This window comes from Varanus komodoensis, unplaced genomic scaffold (genome assembly GCF_004798865.1).
Source record: "Varanus komodoensis strain SLA01 unplaced genomic scaffold, ASM479886v1 scaffold50, whole genome shotgun sequence".
Taxonomy (NCBI): domain Eukaryota; kingdom Metazoa; phylum Chordata; class Lepidosauria; order Squamata; family Varanidae; genus Varanus; species Varanus komodoensis.
The window spans coordinates 4,018,574-4,036,401 of record NW_025336088.1 but is presented as its reverse complement, the minus strand read 5'-3'; the positions used below and the strand labels follow the sequence as shown (position 1 = coordinate 4,036,401).

Here is a 17,828-nt window from a genome sequence, read left to right as displayed (position 1 = left end):
ATCTGGCCCATTACTCAGTCACCACGAAGCTGCTACCTGGAGAAGAAGGGCAAGACAGTGTCTGCCACACCCTTGCTGCTGGTCACCAGGATCTGCTGATCAGACACGTGCAGCCACTTGACATGAAGGCCCTGTTTTCTATCAGTTTATTTATTTAAACTTGCCGTTTAGTCATCACTCCTCCGGTAATTTTGGGCTCGCCAGGGCCTGCGTTCCGTGCAACACACGGAGCAAAACAGCACAAACCTCAGTGCAGTATGGTGCTTAGAGTGCTGAACTGGGGTATCTGCGTTCTAGTCCCCCCCTGATCATGAGACTCACTGGGTGACTTCGGCTAGTCACTCATGTTCAGCCTAACCTGCCCCAGAGGTTTGTTGTTGCAGGGATAAAAATGGAGTGGAGGAGAATAGAGTAAGTCATGGTGGGTTCCTCACAAGAGGAAGAAAGGGGGGGGGGGGGGGAGGGGGTAACACAGCAGGGCCCCCGTATCTGCTGGCTCAGTTACTGTGTTTTCACTTAACCCCAATTGGCTTTGGCCTGAAAGAGAAGTCATAAAGTGCCACAAAATGCCAAAGAGAAGTCATAAAGTACTTCCTTTAAGTGAAAATTCTCAATTTAATAGGGAAAGGGGAAAAATCAGATGCTGAGGTTGCTAGGATATACAGTAGAAATCTTCTATCTGTGAAACTGTGAAAAAAGCAATGCATATGTACAGTATATAGTATTAGCTATTATCTACGATTTCAGGCATCCACTGGGAGGGCTTGGAATCTATCCCCACGGATACAGGGGTCCTGCTGTATATTCAAGCTGCTAATGGTAGTAAACATCAGTGCAATAAAATCCTTAAAATCTTCTATGTGCACTAAAATAGCAGTCTCTAAGTCCTATTAAACAGGAAGGCTTTAACCAAGCTTTCTCATGATTAGATGGAAAGGAACCAACCAAAGAGGCTTCCCAAGGAACAGAATTCCAAGGCTAAGGCTTGGCCTCGACAGAGAACGCCCACGATCACACCATTGCCAACTGCAGTCCTAAAAGAGTGGGAGCACGCAGCAGGGCCTCCTTTGAAAAGATCTTATACAGCATTCCTCACATCTGGTAGCCAAAACTATTTCTCTCTTGAGTTAAAACTGGTGGCACACTTCGCCCTTCTACCCCAAAAGGATGTGTTTGAAGGGGTATTCAAATGAATTCCTTCACGTGAACATCCAGGGCATGGTGGAGAAAGTGGGACCAGGGCTGCCAAGACCTCACCATCATGTCTGCAACTGCCGAAAGTGCAGGTGTAAGCTCCGTCTCCTCTACCTAGCCTTTCTCTGGGATTTAGTTTCTAACCTGCACACCTGCTTTTTCCACTGCCTGTGAAGATTTTAATGCTACAAATGCAGGAAAAAGATGGATCCTGAATAACTTCAGGAGCAGCCCACTAAAAATCACATAAACAAAAACAATGGGGGGGGGGTCTGCAATATAGATCTGCAATAGGCAACCTGTGGGCTGCCTGCTTATGCACAAAATACTGATTGGTTGGGCCAAGAGGAAGAAATCGCTGCTCCGGCACTGCTAATTGGGACAGCATTCCCATGTAATCAACACTACATGTAATGTCCTTCAGCTCCAGCAACAGCAGAAGCCAGACGGCATCCATACATGAAAAATGGAATTGGTGCAGTGCGTTGAGCACCGATTAACCCTGTCAAGTACCTGATCTCAGGAAGGCTACTGCATTCAGTGCTTCCAAACATTCCTCTTATATCCAAATGTTATCCAAGGGACTAAAATGACATGCCTGTGTACATGGAGCATGGGAATAAGAGATCTCAGTAAGGGAAGGGCAAATTTGTGTGGACTCCACACAACTTGAACACTGGCCTATGCACATCTTTAACTGGCTGTTTGGGCACAGTGCTTTTTCATTCAGTGTGCAAATACTGCAGGCGGTGGCTGAAGGATCAGAGCTACATCAGCTAGAGCGGTCTCACTGTGCCCTTTATGAACTGGATGCAGGCTGGAAGGGATTAATTTCATTTTTTTACTGTATGAGCCTGGCTAGGTTCAGACAACATGATAATCCATAACCCTTTCATACTCAAGGGTTAAGTATAGGTTGAGTAAGGGTTGTCATTGAACTGTGTTCTCTTGCTGAAACATAGGTGATTGTGTTGTCTGAATCCAGCTGTGCTAACAAGCCACGGTTGATTAAACACAAACAAACGATCAAGAGAATCCATCATTTACTGCTGGGTTGTTCACCATGGTTCATTATCTGGGCTGGGTTCAGACAACATGGTAACACATATTTCAACAGGAACCCACAGTTGTGTTGTCAGAACCCAGTTTATGAGAAACCTATCCTCAGAGGAGGCCACCGTTGATATATTTGTGGGCGTGAGGATGTGCCTTTGAAGGAAAGGAGACAAACCAGTGACAGCAACTTGTTCCGAGATTCAACATTCAGCCTCTAGTAGGATGTATAATTATCCTGCATCTTTGCACGAGGAGTGCTTTATAAGGAAATGGACAACAGCATCTCTGTATAATTCACTGCTCTGACTCTTGGCTTCTTCCACTGAAGGGAGAGGGGCAGGCATGATAATTCTGTCACATCTCTGCATCTGATACGACTGGATCATTCTAATACACATAGCCAATGTAAAACCAAATTACATTTGTACGTCTGTCTGTCTGTCTTTCTTTCAGTGTTTATTTTCCAGTACAAGCCATAGACATCTCTCCAGTCCCTTCCTCCTCACCCCTCTCTCCTCTTCTCCACCCCTTCTTTATATAGTACCAGACATAGAACGTAAAGACATCCTGGATGTGAACAAGAGAGTTGAGCTGAGCAGAAATTAAATGTAGAAATAGATAACAATAAATAAAACCCAAAAGGCAAAAAAGGAACAAGAAAATAAAAATGGTAAGAGGGAAGACAAACACTCTTTGTGGGTCTATATTGGTCCTGTAGTGGCTTGCATTATTGCATGTAATACAAGTGTCCCTATATTAATTGAAATAGGGCAGATCTTTTTTCTTAAGTCATATATGGCCTTTTTTTTTCTAAAAACAAAAACAGGGCTTGAGACATTAGTCTATAAGCCTGAACAAACCGAGGTTTATGTGTGCATTTATTGCAGTGATGGGGCAGTTGTTGCTGACTGTGCTAAACTTAACAAAAATAGTTGCATTGGTCTTATGCTCAGAGGCACTCTTCTCTCTATGAGCATTTCATATATCTAAGACACAGCATTTAACTTGTCCATAGGGAGACCTTGGTTCATATTCCCATGTTCAAGGATGAAAACTCACAAGATAATGGCTTAGGCCATTCCGTAGTCCTTAGTTTAACTTACCTACCTTGCAGAATTGTTATGGGCATAAAATGGGACAATCCCACATATGCCACTCTTGGTGACTAAGCAGGGAAGATAAAAAATGTGAAAACTATATCTTGACTCAAAATTGAGCCTTGTTTAACACCTCCCCCCCTTAAATTGTAGACTGGCCCATGTTTGACTCAATTCTGCTTTGGTGACAAAACATGGAGGCTGCAGGCAGAGAACTCTGTGGCCTATCCGCTTGCCTACAGGTACCCAGCAGGATGAACAGCTCTCAGTGTCCCCTTTGACCCCATATTCCAGGTTGAGGGATGGCACCAGAAAGGTCTTTCCTCGCTTGCTCTCAACCCTCCCCCGCATCCAGGCTTCATTAGTCTTTCTGAAAAGCTATTTAAAGTGCCACTAACGAGAGTGCCTTTCATGCAGAAAACACAGTGCTATGTGCATCCATAAAAGGCTCTTTATCTCCAGGCATGGGGGCTGGAGGGGGAAGGAAGCTGTGTGTGACCCCCCACTAATTATTTCCCCACCAACTCATGTAACCTTGCTTATGCTCCAGGGCCTCATCAACACCAATAATGAAGATGCCCCTCCCCCGTTCTCTCACTCACCCCCTGCCCTCACAATGTCCCATTGTCTGGGGTGGTCGCAAGGGTCATCTCCACATGACCCCTGCATGACCCCGCCATGAAAGGAAGGGGACACGTGGGGTGCGCACACATGCGCCTCTTCCCCTTCCCCAACAGAAGCCCAGCTAAAGCTGTGCTAGGGAGCCCAGGCACCTGCAATCTCCGAGACGAGCTGAAGGAAGCGAGAACTTCCATCATGCAAAACAATATGTCAGATTCAAGCCACAATTCTTGCACACTTCTTCAGTCTCCTTGCCTTGAGCTTCTAGTTCAGGGGTCCTCAAACTTTTCCACCAGGGGGCCAGTTGAAAGGTGCCGGTGCCGGGCGTGGGCCAGAATGGTGGTGCCAGCGGTGCGCGCGGGCCAGCGCGGGGGCAGGGGCGGGGTGCAAGGTGAGGGGAGGCGAGGCAAGGCGTGGGGAGGCACGTGCCGTGAGGGGGGTGCGTGAGGCAGTGGCTTGCTCGCTTGGAGACTGTGCACCCCGCAGGGCGAGGTGGGTGGTGGCGGGTGCACGCATGGCAGGTCCAAATGGGCATGGCGGGCTGAATCTGGCCCCCGGGCTGTAGTTTGAGAACCCATGTTCTAGTCCTTACCTTAATGAACTCTTTCCTGGTTTGGCTGTTCAACCCTAACTTACCCAGCATGAGTATGAATGAGATTTCTTCAAGCCCACCTGGAACTTTACTATCCTAACAAAGGAGTTGGAAACCTCTGGTTCTCAGGTTGAATTACCCCATCTGGGCATGGGTCCTAAAAGAAGAGGCATCCACACATGAGGGGAGGACTTCTCATTTTCATCTCTAACAGATTAAAGTAGCAAAAGTAACAGTGGGGATTTCCCATTAGTTGGCACTTGTCCCAATAGAGAGGTCACACAAAGCGCCAAGTGCTTCACTTGCCTCATGTCCTCCTTAATATGGGAAAGAGACAACACCCTACTTATAGAAGGCTTGGTGCAGGAGTCATCTGGCCTTTCACCCAAATAACATTTACCCTCCTTGACAAACAGAAGCCGCATTATTTGTCCACATTCTATTACTAACATTAAAGGGAAGGAAAAGGGTGATGCGTGAATAGTATCAAAGGCAACTGCCTTGAAATCACCACAATCACTAAAATTGTGATGGGGGGCATGGGGGGAAGCCTTACATATTCTGACATACTAAATATACAGAATATGTTGATGGAGAAAGGTTTGCAGCTGCCCACTAAGACACCACTGTCAAATACCTTTCCGCTGAAAAATTGCTAACTCAAAACTTCCACATCCATCTTATATTTGATCCTTCCTTTACCAAACCTTCCAGTAATGATGACACCCCCCCCAAAAAAGAAAAAACTAACATGGAGGGAGACAGGAAAGTAAAGGCAAGATTATTTTCCTGGAGCATCTGCACATTAGACAACAAACATGAAAAGTATTAGTAGTCTATATACATCTTTAGATATCCACACCCATATACCAGAAACTTTCTGACATGAATACATCCATGTTTAGAAGCAAGGATATGTTGCTCACATATTACATGTTTGCTGTGAGAAACAGCAGCGCACTCACAGTGGTTGTATTGGCTCCATAAAGAGTACAGCTAACTTTGATCACAAGAAGAGGAACAGCCCTAGTGGCCAAGGGCTGATCCCTACACTACATTTTTCCTACAGAAGTATACATGGATGGACAGTAGGTGAAGATGTCACATCTACATATATGTAGATTTATTACATATATGTACATCTCTTCACTTGAAATCACTATTATAATTTCTCATGAATGTTGTGACATCCACACATTGTAGTTTACACAAGTTTTGCCTGCAGCAGTGTACGCCTATGCAGCAAAAGTATAATGTGAGAAGCGACTCTTAGAAATTAGGAACCAACATTTCAGAGAGCCAGTGCAATCTTCCAAATGGAGTCAGGAGGGGAGATGATGGGAAAGAGATGCTGGGACTTAAGTCCATCTGGAGTGCAGCTGTTTGCAACATGAAAGTCTTCAGGGTTTGGGATGGGCTAGAAGAAGAGAAGCCCTCCCGTTTCTCTGCCAGAAAGACGACCAGCATCTGGGTAAGAAGCAAAAGATGCAAAAATGCCCTCCTCCTCCCCAGACGCTACACAATTTGCAACCATGTAAGGCCAATTTAAATTCCTACTTCTAATGCTGAAGCACCAGTATAATGTCACAGAAATCTTCCAAGTATGGTAGAAAAACTGGCATATGAATGTGCTTCTCACAACATGTATGATACCATGCATGGTATGGGACATTTACTATACAGCTTTCACTGAATTAGATGAGGATGATAGGAGTTGTAGGTCAACACATCTGGAAAGCACCAGTTTGGGCATACCGGGCATTCTGTGCTGTATGAATGGACCACCAGCATCATGTACTACGTAGTTCACTTACCGTGAGCAGAAGGGCACTTATTACTACTAATCTCTGTCCCTGCGGCTTTCAGAGGTCATTTTATCCATCTTTGGGGATACCACCTTCCTTTGAGACTGGGAGCGTTGTTTTAAAGACTTTTAAAGTAATAGGGTATATGTACTTCTGTTGCCTGCTCATGGCAAAGGGTTGTGTGTGGCACAACACATCAAAATACTCCGCAACCCAGAAATCTATGCACATCTTCTAGTATTTAATTGTGAACTGTTTCAGCTATTGCATAACAAACCCAGATGCTTCATGAGTCTGTCCCTGCACCTTCTTCTCTCTGCCCTACAACTACATATCAAACACGTTGGGGTACCACAGATAGGCTCTTTCAGAGCAGAAGGGCCAGGAGAGGAGTCCTTTACATTATCCTTTTCTAGGGTAAACTTGGAAAGCTGATTCTGTAAATTTGCACTCTGGTTCAGTATGAATAGGGAAAAGGACTATTATGAACAGTGCTAATTGGCTAGCACCACTAATGTCATCAACACAGATCAACTCCTGCAATTTTCCAGAGCAGTTTTGCATTTAAAAAAATAGGAAAGCAACATTTAGGATGCTGAGACAACAAAAAGTTCCACAATTCCCAGTATCAGTTTCAACGAAGCAATCGTCTTCCACCAAAGGTGCTGAAGTAAGGCAGGTTGCTTACCTGTAACTGATGTTCTTCGAGTGGCCATCTGTGCAGTCACACTTATGGATGCTGCGCCTGCACAGTGCCTAGGCCGGAAGATTAAAAAGCTAACGGGAAACTCCTTTCCCCTCCCCCTTTGTGGTATAAATAGAGCGGAGTGTCTGCCATTTTGTTCAGTCTTGAAGACCGAACGTTCACCCTCTACAGGTTAAGAATAAAATTAGTTGCAAACGGCATTGAGCCCCAACGGTACCGATGCAAAGTATAGTACGGTACCGAGAACAATATCCACTCACCGGCATATACCATCGGTACCGATGCAAATTACAGCGGGGTACTGAGGCAGTATGTCATGAGGGACACCGAGTGGGGCCGGTGGGTGGGTTGTGTGACTGCACAGATGGCCACTCGAAGAACATCAGTTACAGGTAAGCAACCTGCCTTTCTTCGTCGTGGCCTCTGTGCATCACACATATGGGTGATTAGCAAGCTTACCCAACTCGGAGGAGGGAGGTATCGTCAGCGAAGAACGGACGAAAGAACAGCTCTGCCGAAAGAGCAGTCCTGCCTGGTGCGCACATCAAGCCAATAGTGCTTGGTGAAAGTGCATGGCCCTGACCACGTTGCAGCTGTACAGATATCTTGGAGCGGGACCCCAGCGGCAAAGGTGGACGAAGTCGCAACAGCTCGTGTGGAGTGACCCCTGGGGGTAACAGGTAAGTCTATTTTTGATAGTTGATAGGCCAGGACAATAGTCTGGGTGATCCAGTGCGACAGCCTTTGAGGTATGACTGGAAGTCCTTTGTCATGTTTGGAGTACTTAACAAAGAGTCTGTTCGTACGATGGAGGGATTCCATCTGGGAGCGATAGAAAGCCAGGCAGCGGCGAACATCAAGGGTATGTAGAGCCTGCTCTATTGGATTCGATGGCACTGGAAAGAAGGCTGGCAGAACGATGTCTTGACTCAAGTGGAATGGTGTAGCCACTTTAGGAAGAAAGGAAGAATCCATACGAAGAACAACCTTTTCCTTATGGAAATTAAGATATGGAGGGTCTATGCGGAGAGCAGAAAGTTCACTTGCTCTCCGAGCTGATGTCACCGCTATGAGGAAAGCTGTTTTCCAGGACACCAGGCGTAGGTCGACAGTTGCCAGTGGCTCAAACGGAGATCTGGTAAGTGCTTGGAGTACAACCGAAAGGCTCCAGGTTGGCATAGGCGGGCGAATAGAAGGGTGTAGGTTCTGTAACCCCAGAAGGAAACGTCGAAGTAGAGGTTGAGAAAAAACTGAAATCCCTTGAAGTGTGAAATTACACTTTGTATAATCCAAAGTCCCTTTGGATAGTGTGAAATAGCGGCTACATAAACTTTAATGCATGACGGTTTCAGTCCCAAATGATAAAGTTCCAAGAGAAATGGTAAAATATTGTCAATTGAGGCCGTTTCAGGAGAAAAAGAATGGCGTTCTGCAAAGGAGGAAAATCTCTTCCATTTAGCTGCATAAGAGCGACGAGTGGACGGTCTTAGAGCAGATGTGAGAATCGCCTGAATTTCCTGGTCAACAGTCACCGGTAGCGAAGCAGTTGTCGTTGAAACCGACCTAGGGGCCGTCGGTACAGTGGAGTGAATACAGTCCGGTAGAGGTTCGGATGTCGTCGGTACCGACGCAGCAGAATGACTCAAGTGATCTGCCATGCTGTCAACCTCAAGGCAGTCAGATCCGGATGTCGGATCGCTCCGTTTTGCTGCGTTAATAGCTGAGGAATAGACGGGAGGCAAAGAAACGTCCCTTTGGATAGACGAAGAAGGGTGGCGAACCATGGTTGTCTCGGCCACCATGGAGTTATTATTATTCCTGTGGCATTCTCTTGAGATATCTTCACTATCACTTTCGTTAGAAGTGGAATTGGGGGAAACGCATAAAAGGCTATGTTGTCCCAGGGGATCATAAGGGCATCTCCCATCGATCCCGATCCTATGCCTGCCCTGGAACAGTATAGGGCACACACTCTGTTGTCATAAGTGGCAAACAAGTCCAAGTCCAGATAGCCCCACAGATGGAAGAGGTCATGGCATATTTGTCTGTCCATCTCCCATTCGTGCGTTGTTGACATATGTCTGCTCAACATGTCTGCTTCGGTGTTGTCGGTCCCTGCGAGGTGGACTGCTAGAAGCATAATGTCCGTCGGTATGCACCAGTCCCAAATGGCCATCGAGAGACATGCTAAAGGTGGCGATTTTGTGCCGCCCTGTTTGTTGATGTAGAAGACAGCCGGTATGTTGTCCGACGCAATCTGGACAACTTGTTGGCATAGGACAGTCTCAAAAGCCCTTAGGGCGTTGAAAATCGCCTGTAGTTCGAGGACGTTGATGTGCTTCCTTGCTTCCCGTCGGTTCCAAGTTCCCTGAACCTGAAGGTCTGCACATGTTGTGCCCCATCCCAGTAGCGACACGTCTGTATACAGGGTCTTCGTTGGATGAGGTGTTCGGAACGGGACACCGACAGACAGGTTGCTCGGAATGGTCCACCAAATTAGAGTGTTGAGTATCACAGACGGAATTCGGATCAGTTTGTTGGGAGAATCTCGCTGTGGGCAAAACGATGTGTTGAAAAACAGCTGCATGGTCCGCATCCGTAGTCTGGCATACAGGACAATGGCAACTGTAGCAGCCATGTGCCCCAATAGTCTCTGAATGGATATAGCCGGAACCGTTCCGAGCGTTCGGATTCGATGGATGTGGGCACATAAGGTAGCACAACGGTCTGGAGGGAGGAAAGCTCTTTCCCATGTGGAGTCGAGACGTGCCCCGATAAAGTCGATGACCTGCGTGGGAATAAGGGACGATTTTTTGTGGTTAATACATAGTCCAAGATCATCGAGCAAGGCACAGGTCATGTGTATTGCAGACAGAAGCCCTTGTTTAGTTTGGGAGACAATTAGCCAGTCGTCTAAATATGGGTATATTTGCACCCCTCTTGTCCGTAAGTGCGCACATACTGGTGCCATACACTTCGTAAAAACTCGAGGTGCAGTGGCCAGGCCAAAGGGTAGCACAGCATATTCGAACAAGTCGAACCCAACAGTGAAACGCAGGAGACGTCTATGTGAAGGATGGATAGCAATATGAAAATAAGCATCCTTCAAATCTAAGGAGGCGAACCAATCCTCTCTCTTCAGTAAAGGAAAAATACTCTGTAAAGTGGTCATCCGAAACTTTTTTGTTTTGATGTATTTGTTAAGATTCCGTAAGTCCAAAATCGGACGAAGACCACCGTCTCTTTTCGGGACCGTGAAGTATCTGGAGTAGAATCCGTGCAATCCCTCCGAGTGGGATAGTTGTCGAATCGCACCCTTGCGAAGCAACTGAGAGACTTCTTCGCACAGTACCAATGAAAAAGATGTAAATCGAATCGGACACGGTGGAGGGACAACATCGAATTCTATCCTATATCCGAACTGAATGATAGACAACACCCACCTATCAGATGTAATGGACTCCCAAATGGGGAGTCGGCCCTGGAGCCGGTCCCCAAAAGGGAGAGGGAAAGGTGGTGTGGGGAGAGAGAGAATGGTTCGCCTGGACCGTCAACGTGGACGTTTGTCAGCATCGAAGTGCCGCCAGCCCTGGGGGAAACGTTGCTGCGGCTGTTGTCTTCGCCGTTGCTGTCTTCGTTGGTAGTGTTGCCGAGGGTGGAATTGTGGATGGTAAGAGGAACGAGGCCCTTGCCACTTACACCTCTGTTGAGGAAGCTCCATGCGGCGCGCGGTCATACGTGATTTGTGTATCACTTTTAACTTGCGGTCGGTTTTCTGATGGAATAACCCAGTACCGTCGAATGGCATTTCCTCGATCCTCCATTTCATCTCGTCGGGGAAATCGCAATTACGAAGCCATGCATGCCGGCGCAGCGAGATGGCATTCACGAGAGCTCTCGAATTGGTATCTACGTGATGTCATGCGGTAGATAATTGCTGCACTGCTACCTGCATAGCTTCCTTGATGAATACCCTGGCAAGCTCGGCTTGGCGGTCTGGAAGGGAGGAAGCAACATTACCCAGTTTTTGCATAATAAAGTACTGGTAACGTGCCAGTGTTGCTTCATAGTTCGATATGCGCACGCCAAGTCCAGAGGCCGCATAGACTCGGCGGGCGAGCATATCGATCTTCCTCCCTTCCTTGTCGCGAGGGGCTGTGTGTCCCCTGGACTCCCTGCCCTGGGAGGATTCGACGACAACAGAGTTCGGGCATGGATGGTGAATCAGGAATGGAATGTCATCCTCCAGAACTCTGTACATGGCCTCATACCAACGGGAGGTCGCTTGCGGTTGGGCCGGTTGATCCCAGGGTTGGACCATAGCCTGCCGAAGTGTGGTAATAAGCAGCAGGACTATGGCCGCAGACTGTTCTCCACTCACAACATCATAGAAGCGATCTGTGGATGGGCCCGGCTGTTGACTAGCCTCAATCTCTAGTGAACGGACGAGGCGGGACATGAGCTCCGTAAAGGAGACATGTGGCTCATCAGGCGACGCCGGTCCTTGGGAGGCGACTGCTACATCGGGGGATGTAGAGTCAATCTCGGATTCGTCCGAATCAGATAATAAAGTGGACGGTCGCTCAAAGACGACGTTTCTGGGGAGGTTGGACGTCCCCTCTCCACATGCCTGGCTGTCGAAGGCGAATCTCTCGGGGCCGATGGAGACGCACGATCCCGAGGGTAGTACGAATAAGATTGATAGCCACCCCAGTCTGGGAAGGCACCATATCCGTGCATCCTCCAGTCGTCACCCCGGTGTTTGGACAAGCGTCTGCGGTGCCTTGGAGGCGAAGGTGACTCCACAGGTGGCTCAGTCGTGGGCACTGGAGTCGGAGACCGTTCCCTCGGTGGGGAGTCTCTAATCTCGTCATCAGAGATAGACTCCCGAAGCGGCTCCTCCACTTGTTGGGTCGGCACGCTCTCAGGCCGAATGAGAGGCCTGGGGGATCCCGGCGGTGTTACCTGCATAGTAAGTTGCAGGGCCGGTCCTGATGGTGTCAGTACCGTGGCGGCAGACAGTACCGAAAAAATAGACGAACCCGAGCCCCGGTGTTTGGGGCGATCGGGTTTCTTGATCTTGTCAGTGGGTTTATCTGCCTTCTCCTTCCTCGGAACTTTACGAGCGGAAGGCTTATCCGAACCCGTGTGCTTGCGCTTCTCCCATTTTTTGGCTGGGGAAGAAGGCGGCACCTGGGTCTCTGCTGGAGTAGTGCCTTCAGCTGAAGGATGCTTCGGAGGAGCAGTGGAAGCGGGATGCTTTGGAGGAGCGCTGACAGTTGGGGTGGAGCGTGGAGGAGGCGGTGCGGCTGAAGTGGAACCAGGCCATAAGAGCAGTTGGTCCGATTGCATCAAGGCCTGGTCCCAGAGGAGCTTGCGGAGATGGTTCTCCCTGTTCTTCCGCGCTTGCTTGGTAAAGACCAAGCAATGGCCGCACTTGTCGGTTCTATGCCCCTCGCCGAGGCAGAGGAGGCATAGATCATGCGGATCCGCAGGTGACATTTTGGATCCGCATGAGGTGCATTTGCGAAAGGCCGCTCACAGCACCATCGTGGAAAAAGAAGAAAAGATGACAGGATAGAGGGTAAGATAATATTTTTGGTTTTTTGTTTGTTTGTTTGTTTGTTTTTGAGAAGAAAAAGAGAGGGATATACAACCTTGGAATATAAACTAGGAATATAAGAATTAGTTAAAGAAGGGATAAAGGCAAAAGGAACAGTAAGGACTCAAGATCTTAGCGAGGACGTTAACAGGCACGAGGCACAGCGAATGGCGGTCACAAAGACTGAACAAAATGGTGGCCACTCCGCTCTATTTATACCACGAAGGGGGAGGGGAGCGGAGTTTTCCCACCAAAAACCATTAGCTTTTTAATCTTCCGGCCTAGGCACTGTGCAGGCGCAGCACCCATATGTATGATGCACAGAGGCCACGACGAAGAACCTTCAGTTTCACTCTCATTACATGAATTACATACATGGATTTCAATTACAAACACATACAAACATTCTCTTACATAATTGCTAGGGATAATTACCCATAAAATATTAATTGCAACTTTGAAACTGTTAAGCTGGCCTAATGTTGTATTTGCTATCAGAATGCATTCATTGTTATGAACGAACATATGCAGTGGAACTTTTTTTGTGGGGGTGGGGGAAGGAAGCACTGGGAAAATACTCCTTTTGGAAAATGTTCTGCTTGCACTTTATTGCTTCAAATTAGAAGTGAAGTCCACTTCTGAATGCTTCCCCTGTAAATGAAACTCCCTTCGAACAGAAAACTAGGACATCATGGAGAACAGCCTAAAATTTCTTGGACTGGTGATATGTTCCTATGTTTAAGAAAAGTTTGCATTTTTAAAGAAGTGTGAAAAAACAGACAAAAAACAAAAATGTCACTTTATATATAAAAAAGCAATGGCTGAATTCCGAGAACATGACAAGTCATGGTGGTTTCTACCATTGTTCATCTGTTTTGTTGTCTGAAACGAGTCATATTTCACCATAGTAACTTTGGCTTTTAGAAACCCTAAGAAAAATATGGTTTGTTCTATGTTTCCTTTACCACCATGTCTTGTTGTGTTGTCTGAACCCAGGATCATGGTTGCCACTGTGATGGTCTACAGTTACCAGAGTCCTCTGGAAGGATGGCAACTACCAGAGCCACTCCAGCCATCCAGCCACTATGTGCAAGCCAATGAAATAGGATACATGCCAACAGTGGAAGGAATGAGCAGGGTAAATGGAAACTGTAATAAAGCAGAAAAAACTTGATTGTCTGACAGGTAGCGCTGCTTGCCATGTTGTGCCAACACAGCCAGTGATAATGTCTCTATATGAGCATGATGGGGGGAATGAAAATGAAGGCTAGACCTGCATTTTGCTAAGTGTTGTACTGTTGGGTTCACACCACAAACTAATATTATACTTGGACCATCTAACATGACTTGAAAATTACTACAAGGGCAAACTGGCCGACTGAAATCAATTCAAGAGAAATTATACAAGCAGCATTCATAAGGAGACTTTCAAGGGACCGCATATATCACATTACACAGGCTTCCATGCTCAAATTAAAGGTGTCATCTTTTAAGCTGGCAAATTATGCCAGGCACTGATCTTATAAATTTTGTTGGGGGCCTGCCTACGTTTACTCATGCAGTTCATAAACTTGCCTCCCTCAACCTGATTGTTCTCCTCCAGATGTGCTGGACTACAATTACTCCATCATCCAGTATCAGGCATGCTGTGTATGTGTGTGTGTGTGATAAGACTTGTAGTCTTACACATCTAGAAGGCTTAATGATTATAATCTTATAAGGTGCCCAATATTTCCAAACACTGCATACATATTAAAAGATAAAACAGTCCCTCCCTGCAGGAACGGGATGAAGAGGAAAAACGATGGAAGCAGATGCTCCTTCTCTGGCTATTGGATCAGACCAGGTTATTCTTAATCTTGCCATGATGTTCCTCCTGAGAGACAGGGAAGCAACCCCCCACTGGTCCTTTTCCCATGGCTGATGGCAGAAGCCAGAGTTTGTTTTCTTTCTGCTTTGTAGCCCCAGGTCAGTGATACCACAGGCTTAAATCTTGTAGTCATTTCTTTTTCCCAGAGAAAACTGGAATTATTAGTTCTGTGAGGGGAATCAGGAATCTTCAACTATAATTCTCCAAGTCCTGGGGAAGTTGTGTAGATATACAGAGACATTCAAAACCCCCCGCAAGTTGTGTCATTCCCTTGCTCCCCTGATGTTTCCTTTTATGTAGGTCAGTGCTTGGATTTCCTTGCACTAGGGTAAATTTCTTCACCTGGCAACTACTGAATCAAGGTGATGCCAAGTTGATGGCAATGTGGATTGCATTTATTGGCAGATGCATTTTTAATTGGTTTATCCAACTGGAAGAACATAAAGTTTGTTGAGTTGCTTATCACTGACGTGAAATTTAGTCATGCCCATTGGGATTTTATTTCTTGTGAGAAAACTCTGGCAAATTCCATTTGTATTACATATATATGTGTGTGTGCCCATGCACACTTTAAAACTGTTAAAAGAACTCTCCCCATCCATAAAAGCAATAATTCATAAAATTACAATTTGGCTGCAATCTTAGCACAGGCATTAAATGAAACCATAATTGTTAAAATCTGGATCATGGTACATTCTCTCTCACACACCATCATATTCCAGACCTCATTGTCTTCTAACATTCAACTATACTGGTGAAAAGCATAGGAACAAATGTCAGAGCACTGAAGTATGAAGGATTTTAATGACAGTCAATAAAAAGGTTTTGATCTGGGAGTGAGGGGAGCTAAGTAAATGACAGACTGCAGGGCCACAAGAGAAATCAACCTAATGAGTGAAGCTTGCGTTCATATTCGCCAGTGCTCCTGTCCCTGTGTCTTGCCCCATGACCCACGGTGGCCTCACCTCTTGCATCCCCCAGCCCTTTAGTGGTTTATCTTCCGCATGCAGACTTTGACATTTGAGAGCCGATATCCTGAGCTGCCCCGTGACCTCCTTCCCTGGGCCAGTGGAAAACATCAAAAGAACCTCAATGGGTTCCAGAGAAGAGTTTGGTACATTTCTGAAGGACATCCTGTTATTAAGATTTTGGTATCTTGGTGATGAGCTGTTGGGGTCAAGGCGAACTTTCCTGCCTACTTCTTTTCTCCTCCTCTTTAAGATATCATTTTCTTTTCTCCTACTCTATATCATTTTCTGGGGCATCAGGAAAATCCTGCCTCAGCATTAGAGAAAAAACCTTGTGTGGAGTTGTATACCTTTAAAAACATTTAAAAACAAGGACTCCTCATGGACGAATCGTCCTTTTATCGAGGTTGACATTGGGTTCCCCAAGGCAGATTGGTTAGTAACTAGGTGTGCCTGCACAATTGCATACTGCAGGAATCTGCATTGTGAGGCTTGGCTCACATGCTCAAGTCATCTGGGAGTTATTAGCTTTACAAGCACATGACCACAATGTCTTGTTCTCCATTTGTGGCCCACACTGAACCTGAGGGATACTGGTGGGCGGATGATCCTGTTTAAAGCACCCTGGAGGGACAGCCTCTCTTGTCCAGTTCCTCTCTCCTCTAAGATTCTGCAATTAAAACAATTCTGGGGTGGGGCATTGTAAATCCACAAAAGTACTGCATCACACTTGCTTACAGCTTGGAGTTCCACTTGTCACTGAGCACAACTGTGACAGGGAGCTAATGGGGAACTGCTCCTTCTCTCTGCCCCAATATCTTTATGAAGGCCTACCCTACACAAATAAAATGCGGTGCCAAGCTGGCATTACCTTCCATACGGAAGCACCCATACATAAGTTTCTGACCAGCTAGAATCCCACTAATATGTCTTGACTTGCTGGCTAAAAATGACTGCCTGCAGGTGCAAACGTCTTTGGATGGCCTTTCCCATTGTGCAAGTGAGCAGTGTGCAAGATCTTAGGGAAAAGGCAGGGGACAGAAAATGAAGCAGAACTGGGTCACTTCCTCTGTTCTCTGGTGCAAGGGGTGTAACACCATTGCCCTCTCGTACCAGGAAGGAGAGAAGCATGGAGGCCGGAAAGACTTGAGCACAGAAGGGCTGCAAATGTACGTACCTGACATGCTGCTTTTCACCGAACATTGGCTGCTTTTTCTTTTACGTTTCCCATCCGGCCACCTTAAGGAAAGAGGGTGGGGAAGGGAGAGAGAAAAGTCAATTGATTATGAAAAGGGAACTTTACAAGTTCATGTCATCATGCCTCTCCATCTGTCATAGCCTTATGAAGTCTTATCCCACCTCATGACTTCTTGCCCCAGCGCTTTCCCCACCGCCACAGCTCACCCTCTCACTTCACACAGCTCCATTTCCATCATCCCACACCCTTCAAGAAACCAGGGGGCGAGAGCAGTACAAGTGGATTCACTTTACTTTATCTTCAAGCAACAGAAGTGATAAGGGTGCTGAGGAAGAGGTTTCATTGCATACGCATGCATACACGCACTCACTCATACACACACACACACACAGACACCAGCTAGCTTCCCTCTCAACCTGGGGTCCCATGCAGTCCTAGTGCTGTGGTGTTAGTTCATCTTTGCCCAAAGCCAGCCCATCAGTATGGGCTCTGTCCAGAAGGTGGAGAGAAACCAGTCCACCAGCAACAACCAAATCTTTCTGCCCCCTATGTGTGCATCAACATGTGACTCAGAATGAAGCGATGGGATGGTGACAGTGCTGCATGTAAGTAACCATAGCCCACCCTCTGCCCAAAGATCTTAGGGTGGGGTACATGGGGTCACTCCATTCTGTCCACACAAACAACCCAATGAAGCAGGTCAGGGCTGAGAGAAGTAATTGACTTGGTAGACAAGGAACTGAATGAACTCCCCAGCCTAAGGATACTATTAACCCCGTGCTGGCTCTGAACTGGGAGACAGGAACAAAAGAAGTTGCGTTAGCTCAGTCTGCAGCTGAACTCTAGGTGGAGGAGAAAGATCACACAGAGAGGGAACAGCACAGGTACAAGGAATAGCACATTCAGTACTATTTGTGTGCATTTAACTTGCTTCTGTCCAGAATCCATACATTAGAACTATTTGATATAACTGGATACTTTTAAGCAGCTGATTTAAATGATCTCTTATCTAAAAGTAAGAAATTACTGTGAGTTCTACACTTGAGCAAGCGCTTTCAGCACAGAATCTAAAACTTTGAAAATCTTGAGTATAATTTTTGTTTAAATATGCAAGTCAAA

General features: G+C 46.5%; 1 protein-coding gene across 3 annotated transcripts in view; it reads right to left on the bottom strand.

Annotated features, from left to right (window-relative positions):
* THRA (thyroid hormone receptor alpha) overlaps positions 1-17,828 on the bottom strand; it is a 128,804-nt gene that overhangs the window by 15,251 nt on the left and 95,725 nt on the right. For 2 of the 3 annotated variants that reach the window (XM_044447204.1, XM_044447203.1), the window contains exon 3: positions 16,689-16,750. In XM_044447204.1, the coding sequence (XP_044303139.1) occupies positions 16,689-16,750 (62 nt within the window). Of the gene's footprint in view, positions 1-16,688; positions 16,751-16,915; positions 16,960-17,828 lie in introns of those variants that run through there. The other variant, XM_044447205.1, reaches the window with a different exon arrangement.